This window comes from Sebastes fasciatus, chromosome 11 (genome assembly GCF_043250625.1).
Source record: "Sebastes fasciatus isolate fSebFas1 chromosome 11, fSebFas1.pri, whole genome shotgun sequence".
Lineage (NCBI taxonomy): Eukaryota > Metazoa > Chordata > Actinopteri > Perciformes > Sebastidae > Sebastes > Sebastes fasciatus.
The window spans coordinates 13,853,598-13,863,312 of record NC_133805.1 but is presented as its reverse complement, the minus strand read 5'-3'; the positions used below and the strand labels follow the sequence as shown (position 1 = coordinate 13,863,312).

Genomic DNA, 9,715 nt, shown 5'->3' with positions numbered 1-9,715 from the left:
GACATAATGGAATTTTTAGAGGCTTTAGAAAAAGCGAGCGAGGTCTGTCTGGCTAAACGCTGCGCATAGCAAGTCGTGCCATCCGGGGGAAAAAGACAATATCACCAGCTGAAGAAGAAGAGGACACATCAGAGGACCCTCAGGCACAGATAGAAGCGGTCGTGAGATATAGATATAAAGCGAGTAAAGAGACACGAGAAGAGGAATAACAGCTGATTTCCTCATGTTTTTGGATGCTGACGGATTGTTAACGCGCTCCCTCATTTGAGGGTGTAGAGAATGGAAACAACCCTCTACCACAGCATCAACACTACTCCCAGGGTCTCCAGCATCTACTCCCACAGCACGATGATGAAGAAGGACATGATTAACCTGAACCTGGACGACCACCACAACAACTCCTCTTCATCCGAGCTCAACAAATCCAACCACCCAGACGGACTCCTCAACCTCAACTCCCCGGATTTAGGACTCTTGAAACTAACCTCTCCGGACCTGGAGCGCCTTATTATCCAGCAGTCGACCAACAACGCCAACAACACCGCCAACTCCCAGTTCCTGTACCCGAAGTCGGCCAGCGACGAGCAGGAGTTCGCGGAAGGTTTCGTGAAGGCGCTGGAGGATCTACACAAGCAGAACCAGCTGAGCGAAGCTGGGTGCGTCAGCGTGGATCGACTGGAGCTCCTCGGATCTAACCCTCCTCCCGGGCTCCAGACGTCAGATCTCCCGGTTTACACTACTTTGAACGGCTATGCGTCCAGTCCGCTCGGAGCTACAACCATCAACTACTCCACGGACACCATCCCGTTCCCACCGCCTCCGTCTCATCTCCAGCAGCAGCAGCAGCATCAGGTTGCGGTTGCGGCTGCGGTTCTGTCACGACTCCAGTCCGCAGGTTTGGTGAAGGACGAGCCTCAGACTGTGCCGGACATGCAGAGCTTCGGAGACAGCCCGCCTCTGTCTCCCATCGACATGGACAACCAGGAGCGCATCAAGGCGGAGAGGAAAAAGCTGCGCAACCGGATAGCCGCGTCCAAGTGCCGCAAGAGAAAGCTGGAGAGGATCTCTCGGCTGGAGGACAAGGTCAAGAACCTGAAGACGCAAAACACCGAGCTGGCGTCCACAGCCAGCGTGCTCAGGGAGCAAGTGGCTCAGCTGAAGCAGAAAGTGATGAACCATGTCAGCAGTGGGTGCCAGCTGTTACCAAACCAAGTCCAGGCTTACTAAAGAATGGATATTTATATACAGCTCTAAAGAGGATACAGGGCCTGTATTATGAGGAACATTTTATAACACAAACATCCTTATCAGAGACTTGATATGAGGCCCATTGTAAATGCACCCTCCTCCAGATAAAGCCTGTAAACTGTACAGTGCAATGAACAGGCCTTGATCAGTCTATACTGGAATAATGACAGGTTAAACCAGCAGCAGGTGTGGACTGCAGCCTCCTGATTCAAGAAAATCTGGCAGTGTTATGCAGCAAACAGACATTATTTTGTTGCCCTATTTTTTATTTTTTTTGGGGGGAAGCCATGTAGCAAACTATCCTGGTGTTGGATAGTGTTTATGTATGTGTAAGCTGGACAATCTCAACAAAGAGTGCAACTAAACACCAAGGTGTCACCAAGTGCTGTCACCCAAAATGTGTAATATAATGCCTTACTTGTTTACAAGCACTTAGCAATGACAAATATATATTTTATTTACTGAAACATTTCTTATTTTACATATGGTCTTACTTCTTTTTGTTGTTGTTTTTGAAAAAAAAATGAACACTGCATGTCTTGTCGCTTTTGTGTACAGTAACCATTGTATTTTTTAATTATGGTGGCTGCTGTGTAGTTCTTCAGTCGCCAAAACATCCATGAATGTATGTGTACGTGCTGAGAAAACCCTATCTATCCATGTGTAATGGACTATCAAGTCTCCTCCTGACATTTATTAAATTCACTACATTACTAAAGCTCATGTGTTCCGATTGTTTCTTACAAAAGAACAGGATGCTCTGCTTGCTTTGTGAGAATAATGTATAAATTCATACCTTTAAATGCATCTCCTCTTGTACAGTTGACACTGTGGGTGTTGTATTAAGTGCAGTAGAGAAGCTGAACCAAACCATAGATGGTCAAACAACTCTGAGGGTAAAAACAAGACATTATTTGTAGTATTATGCCCTCTGCTGGGCACAATACAACATTTCTGAAACATCACATGGGCACTTCTTGTAAATCACCCACTTTAGGGAATAACTGTTGAACCAACACAAACCTCCAGACTTTACAATTTGTTTATTGATTCCTCATTTTAGCAAATCTGGCATTACAGAATTACAGCACAATTCACACAACTAATACCCGGCGGGCAGAAAATTCCTATTTACAAGAGTTATTTCAGACAGGGAAGGAAGGAGGAAGAAGAGGAGGGTTGAACAGGATCCATACGTGTTCCTAAGTCACCGGCGAGTTTACAGCTGTTGCAAAGCACAATAAATAAAGTAACAAAATGTCAACAAATAAGTCAAAAGTGAACCAATGCAGTAAGGATCACTATTTTAATGAAGTGTTCAGAGTATTCAGTTTACTTCTCAAACATTTTCCCCTCTTTGAATCTACTGCACAGAGTAGGAAAACACACAAGTTTGTTAGTGCAAGTCTAACAAGCGCTCTTTTTGGCTCTAAATATATTGTCGAGATCTCTTTGGAAAGCCTTTATAGAAACTGTACATTCAGCACACCCACGTACAGTATTTCAACCCTTCAGCAGGATTGCTCATATTTGGGTGTGGAGAGAAATAACTTGCTATTGCTCTGTGAGAACAGTCTGCTTTTACACTACCAAGTCTTAAAGGTTACATAACTGATATCAAAAGACAAACAAACTTCCCACCAAAGCGACGCTGATATGATAAGAGTTTCTTGCGCTGGAATGTTTTAACGGTTCCTCTTGAGGAAGCATCTTAAGCTTTATTTTCACAGTAAACACAAATACATCTTCATTTCAAAGCTGGGAGCGTTTAAGCAATTGAATACTATTGAACATCTCTTTAAAACGTAGAGTGCAGATTGCAATGCATAATCTAGGAAGAACATTTAAAAAGTAAATAAAGTTATAAATAATACAAAATAAATAAGGTTTATTTTGACATAAATAATTTAAGTGTTGAAAATAGTTCCGCATGCCTCGCATGACTTACAGAAGCTTTTGTACTGTATAACACGAGCAGACAAATCCTGAACTTTAGCATCAGAGAGAAATAAAACTCACAATTTGACATTTAACATGCTTAAAAACCTCATGTTCCCCCATAAAGTAGAGATGAAAACATCATCTACCATGACATAAGAGACTACCTGAAGCTGATGGGAGAGGTCTGTGGTATCATACCAGTGCTCACACTGATTCACATGCCTTTCTATTTTCATGTTGCCCGTTGTCTGCAGTGAATGAAAGTAAATACAATGAGAAGGGGTCGTGGGCTTAACACGTGAAACCTTGAGCCCCATTCGGTTCCTCCAAGTACTGAAACTGTAGGACGGACGGGTTTTAAATTCAGCTCATACAAATAACCATCCAGTCAACCGGAATCGGTTAAAAGCATCAACAACATGCACCTCTCACTAAAGCACAGGTAGGAACCCAACATCCCAAATCATTATATATGTATATATATATATATATATATATATATATATATATATATATATATATATATATATATATATATATATATATATATATATATATATATATATATATTATATATATAAATTATATATATTATATTAGGCATGTTTAAATGCATATCTATTGACTTTTAAACATTTATACACTCTTCTCCATGTGGTGAGAGACATCCCTTATCCTTTTAGTCTGTCCTAGGTCTTAAAAAAATAGTAACAAAAAAGTAAAAAGACTAAGAATCTAAAATGGATCAACCTCCAGAGGTGATGCAGCTCCTTACACTGAGACCAACAAAGCGACGGACACTGCCGTCCAATTAAGCCAAATGACAGTTAAAAAAATCGGGAAACGGGGCCAAAAATGAATAATAACAACTTGATATGCATGACCTTTGCTATTCTTACAATCATTCCTAAAATTAAAAGAAAAACTTTCAAATTGACCCCGTTTGGACGTCAAACTTGGACCGTAACTATCAGTAATACTCAATCGCAACACTGCGAAGGAGCGGTGATTTCACATGCTCCAAACCACACTCGACCAACTCAAAATCGTAAAAAAAAAAAAACTGCAACTCTAGCCACAGCAACAAACATAAAACAAATGCAACTGATTTGTATCCAGTTAGGTTTGAGGCGTTGGTGCTGAGAGGGGATTGGAGGATCCACAACCTTTTATAGTAAAACCCAATTGCAGACACGTCAACAAGGAATGATGGGAGTCTCAGGCTTCACTGGCCTTTTTATAATTAAGATACAGTAGTGTGTGTGTGTGTGTGTGTGTGTGTGTGTGTGTGTGTGTGTGTGTGTGTGTGTGTGTGTGTGTGTCAGTGTTTGTGTAAATGTGTGCAAATAAGAAAGAAAGAAAGACAAGTTGGGATTGTACCTCTGTTAAATGTTCTTCGCCCCTCTGACTAAGATAGCGCTATCACATGGTGTAGTGAGAGGGGTGGAGAATCTAAGCAGCCAGGTTGTGTGTCTCTGTACGGCAGTGTTTGTGTGTGTATGAGAAAGAAAAAAAAAAAAAAAAAAAACTATAAAAGGTGTGTGGATTTTAGGACAGCAGACTGCGTGTGTGTGTGTGTGTGTGTGTGTGTGTGTGTGTGTGTGTGTGTGTGTGTGTGTGTGTGTGTGTGTGTGTGTGTGTGTGCGTGTGTGTATGTGGGGTCATGCTTAGCAAGCACAATCCTGAGAGGACCTCTGAGGCTGCTCGGTGAGCTGTGGCCCCTGTTTACTGCCGGTGACGGCCGGGTCGTTGTTGTCCAGAGTCTCCGACATCCTCTCGCAGATGATGTCCACCAGCCGCTCGAAGGTCTGCTTCACGTTTATGTTATCTTTAGCGCTTGCTTCGAAGTGCTCGAAACCTGGCGGGGAGGGGGGGTGACGGAGACAGAGAGAGAGAGGCTATGGTTACGCTTATTGTAGCGAGGTGAAGCTTACCCAGTTAATCCACTTATCTCATCATGTCAGGACACATCGACGCTACGGTCAGACAGGCAGCTCAAACCTCATAATTTTCCCGTCCACATCGGGTTTGTGTAAGTATGTATTAATTAGATCTATTCATAATCGTACTTAAACCTCTTTCATAGGTGGTTTGAAATGATTAAGTCCAATTACTGTCAAATTTCATGCAGTACTCTGACACTCCCCAAGTGTTTTTGATGTTACATGTTCTAACAAGAAGAGCAGAAAGTAACCTATCTTGTCTAAAAAAGCATCTACCTGATTCTTTGTGCCTCTGAAAGTTGTCTTACGAAGACTGTAAGTGCTCATAATCAGAGGTCTGTTAACACTAAAACATGTTGATAGGCAAAGGGATAGTTCAGGCGTTTTGAATTGGGGTTGTATGAGGTACTTATCCGTAGTAGGTGTATTACTTTCAGTAGAAACAGACAGGAGTACCGGCACCGGAGCAAAGCAACACAGTGCTGTGGACGGGGCCGGCAGCAAAACGTATTTTAGCCACATAAAAGAAAGGCTCAGCTAAAACAATCTATATCTGTTTAAGTGTACGCTATATTTAGAATATTTTCAACACTTTATCTTGCCGTTAGACAGCCCTTTCCTTCTCCTTTCCGACAGGGAACTGAACTGAAAGTAAACCTTATCTATGCTCTCTTCAAATCCAGCAGGCCCAGATGTCAAAACAGTATAGATAAGTACCACTTTCAGTTCAGTTCACTGTAGGAAAATATTCTAAATATAGCTTACACTTAAACGGATAATAGGTGAGTCTTTTTAGGTGGCTTAAATATGTTTTTCTGCCATACCCATCGACAGCACTGTATTGCTTTGCTCCGGTGCTCGTCCGTTTCTCGATGCTGGGGGCGTCTCGGCCGTCATCTGCTGTAAGTAATACACCCACTATGGATGAGTACCTCATACAACCCCACTTCAAAACACCTTAACTATCCCTTTCAGACTCATTGGCATAGCTGCCTTTGCTTTACAATCATTTCAGCCTGAATTGTTGTAACATCAGTTTCAAACGTGGTGAGATTATGTAATGTGGCGAGCAGAAAAGTCTAATCATGATGACATACCGTGTGAAAAAGAGATATTAAATAGGACATCTGTTTAGAAAACCGCCACCTCTAGAATGAACACAGTCGAAATCCCGCTGTCCAAACATTGTGAATTTTACTAATGTTTACATGCACTATTAACACATCATCGCCTCCTCTTTATGAGTCATGATTATATATAGTATTCATTAATGCTCCCAGGAGAGGAGTGGAACAACAACAGAGACGTAGCATCTAGTTTGGACTCTGACCAGCTGACTTACCCAGCTGTTCTGACAGCTGCCGGCCCCTCTCTGAGGCCACCACTCGTTCATCGTCCATGTCACACTTGTTCCCCACCAAGAGGACCTGGGCATTGTCCCAGGAGTATGTCTTGATCTGGGTCGACCTGTTAGCAGACATAATGCAGGGTGTTCAGCTACATCGTCTGACTGAACCTCACTAGCATCTTTTATTTCTTAGACGCTAAAGCAGTTTTTAGGAAGTACGGAGGGCTCAGTACTCCAACAGACCTAACACACACATGCTTCATCTGCATTCTGCCGAAGTGAAAAGAAAAAATTGTCTTTTTTACAACCATCAGTCCTATTGGTTATAGTCACATTTTGAGATATGGGAAAAATGGCAAAGCCACTAATAGCCGCTATTCTTTCTTTCAGAGGTTATAACAGGCTCAGTCTAAACGCTAGAGTGAAGATACCGGTATCATATGAAACTAGAAAACATAAGGAATTAATTGGTTCTCTGTCATGTTAGCTTGTCAGGAAGGTGGCTGAATAATGCTCCAATGTTAAGCAAAATTTTGGCTTGGAAAAACTGGCATGGACATTTTCTAAGGGGTCCCTTGACCTCTGACCTCAAGATATGTGAATGCAAACTCTGAGATGAACAGAGTGAAAACTGTATCGTATTAGATAAAACAGATGTTGACAAACTGTATCATTTGCAGTTGAAAAAATATTTCTTAATATATCTTATCGCAATAAGATCGCATCGCAAAATGTTTAAAATCGCAATAAGATCGTATCGTGACCTAGGTATCGTGATAATATCGCATCGTGGGGCCTCTGGTGATTCCTACTCCTACTCGTGTGGTTGCCCCATTCACTATGCGTCTAGTCCCAGCAAATCCAGATCTCAGATATGCTGCTGGTGGGTACATCGTGGTCACAAATAACAGGAGAGCTGATTGAAATTAAAGAAATGACATTGTAGGTTCTTAAGTTTCCACCTTCACACACACAGACATGCACACTCGGGTGTCCCTCACCAGTCCTGAACGGCGTTGAAGGACTCCTCGTTGGTGATGTCATACATGAGGATGAAGCCCATGGCTCCCCTGTAGTAAGCTGTGGTGATCGTCCTGTAGCGCTCCTGGCCAGCAGTGTCCTACATAAATACACACAAACACCATCATTCTTAATTTGAGAATTCTTTTGGAGTCTATACATCATTGTCAAAGCAGATAGGATATGGTTTGCATAGGTTTAACATTAAGATGAAAACATACTCAAAATAAAAAAACACCTGCACAGTCATGGTCTCATGAACATGACCAAGTTTCCATCCATCCACGGATGCTCCTGCTCAGGTTGTGGTCTAAACATTGTCATGTCCATGTAGGATTAAAGAAGCATTGGGAAGGAGTATCTTTGTGCAGATCGTTGTCACCCAGCACCTGCAAAGGATTTATGACCGTGCACGTGCCTCCTGATGATTGCAGCAGTTTAACAATCAAGCCAAACTCCCATGAGCATTTGGTATTCCTCTGGTGTCCCATGTAATAAGCAATTGGTCCCAGGGTCAGGCTTTATGGCTCATGTTAAGTACACTTCAAGGGTATTGCCATTACACAGCAGATGAAGTGATTCTGGAGGCCCGCAGGGTCCAGCTGGTGATCATTAGAAATGCATGGTAATAGAGACCGCTTCAGTCACAGATGTGATGAGGCAGCATGAAAAACAGGCATTCTTACTAAAGACAATCTGCAGGTAGTAAAGACATTTATCTTAATTCTGATTAATCAAATCTAGTTCTTGGCAGGATTGTTGAATTATAAGAACTGTAGAGCTGAAATGATTAGTTGACAGCTTATTTTCTGCAATAATCCAAATCCTATTGGGAAAAGTCCCATTGGCTTTTTGTCAAGGGAACCAGTGCGATGCCAACTTCCTGGTTGATTAACAAAAATATGTCATCTCTGCAGCACTCTAATGGAGCGCTGAAAAAGGTTGAGCTGGCTTGTAGCGTGTCACGCCCGTCACGCAGCGACAAGTGTCGGGCATCAATTTGTAGCTACATGTCACCGGCTTCCATTGAAAATAATTAGTAGTCTGTTGTTTTGTCGCTCGTAGTGTGAACACAGCATAACACCCTTACTTCTTCAGTGGTACCGGAGTGTAGACTGCACAGCGGTGCTGAACGCAGAAGGCAGCAATAAGCAAAGCAAGGTGAGTTTTCAATTCCCTTTCACAACTCTTCAGGAGTTCAGAGTAAAATGTCAGCTGCCTAAAGCAACCATGTGTGATTCACTGGCTCCCCCGTGTCTGTATGCATGTGTGTGTTCACTTCCTTACCCATATCTGCAGCTTTATCCTCTTATCGTTCCTGTAGATGGTCTTCACCTTGAAGTCGATGCCCACTGTGCTGACGAAGGCTGGCGTGAATGAGTCGTCTGCATAGCGAAAAAGGAAGGATGTCTTTCCTACGCTGCTGTTGCCAATGATGAGGATTTTAAACATGTAATCAAAGTTCTGGTCCGTGGACTCCTTCTGTCCGTATGTGGCATTTGCAGACGCCATCTATGCAAGGAGTGAGATCACATATTAACCAGTTACAAGGAAATAGCTTGAGGAAACGGCATGTAATAATAGAAAGACCTTCAAATATAACCCAATACAACACCAGCACCACAAACGACAGTCACAAAGATAGTCAGTGTTGAATCAAAGCCTCTTTGACAGTGTCTCCAAAACTAAACATTATAGAAATCTACAAAGGAAGAGCTGTTGTGTTTGATTCCATCAGATTGTGCAGGTACTGTGTGTCCACTCCCTGTAGTTACAGTGTCATAAATGATTCACCTGCCACTGGCTGAAACATTTTGTGTTTGTAACAGATAAATGATAAAATGAACAATCCTGCCTCTTTGCCATTTTACAAAATATTATCGTTGTGGTTTAGAACATGTGGCACACTACCACACCCTTTGTCAATTCGTTTTTACATATTTTTATATTATTCATACTGAATGTGGTCTAAAGATGGTAAAAAAAATTTAAATATTAATTTTCAAACCACATTGCAAGGACATTCAAGAAACATGAAAGCCTTTGAGAAGGGAAACTACTGACATTGACACAGTGGATACAGGTGTCCTTTATCTTATCCATAGAGTAATGTCAACATTTCTGAACCACAGAGGTCTTAAACAGGTGCAGACAAAATGACAAAAGTATAATATATGTAGCATAATACAACAATTCTATCTTTGTGTCTTAAAAG

At 41.9% G+C, this 9,715-nt stretch overlaps 2 protein-coding genes across 2 annotated transcripts in view; one reads left to right on the top strand and one right to left on the bottom strand.

Annotated features, from left to right (window-relative positions):
• Nucleotides 1-1,966, top strand: LOC141776977 (transcription factor JunD-like). Its single transcript, XM_074650881.1, has one exon. It carries the CDS (start codon nt 280-282, stop codon nt 1,225-1,227), a length of 948 nt encoding a protein of 315 aa, XP_074506982.1. The 5' UTR covers nt 1-279; the 3' UTR covers nt 1,228-1,966.
• Nucleotides 1,967-4,670: 2,704 nt separating this feature from the next.
• The window catches only part of rab3aa (RAB3A, member RAS oncogene family, a), an 8,035-nt gene continuing 2,990 nt past the window's right edge, over nt 4,671-9,715 (bottom strand). Inside the window, exons 2-5 of the mRNA XM_074650883.1 lie at nt 8,788-9,012; nt 7,482-7,600; nt 6,475-6,599; nt 4,671-5,047 (exon numbers count right to left, since the gene is read on the bottom strand). Coding sequence (XP_074506984.1) covers nt 4,857-5,047; nt 6,475-6,599; nt 7,482-7,600; nt 8,788-9,012 — 660 coding nt within the window. The 3' untranslated portion in view covers nt 4,671-4,856. The remainder of the gene's footprint in view (nt 5,048-6,474; nt 6,600-7,481; nt 7,601-8,787; nt 9,013-9,715) is intronic.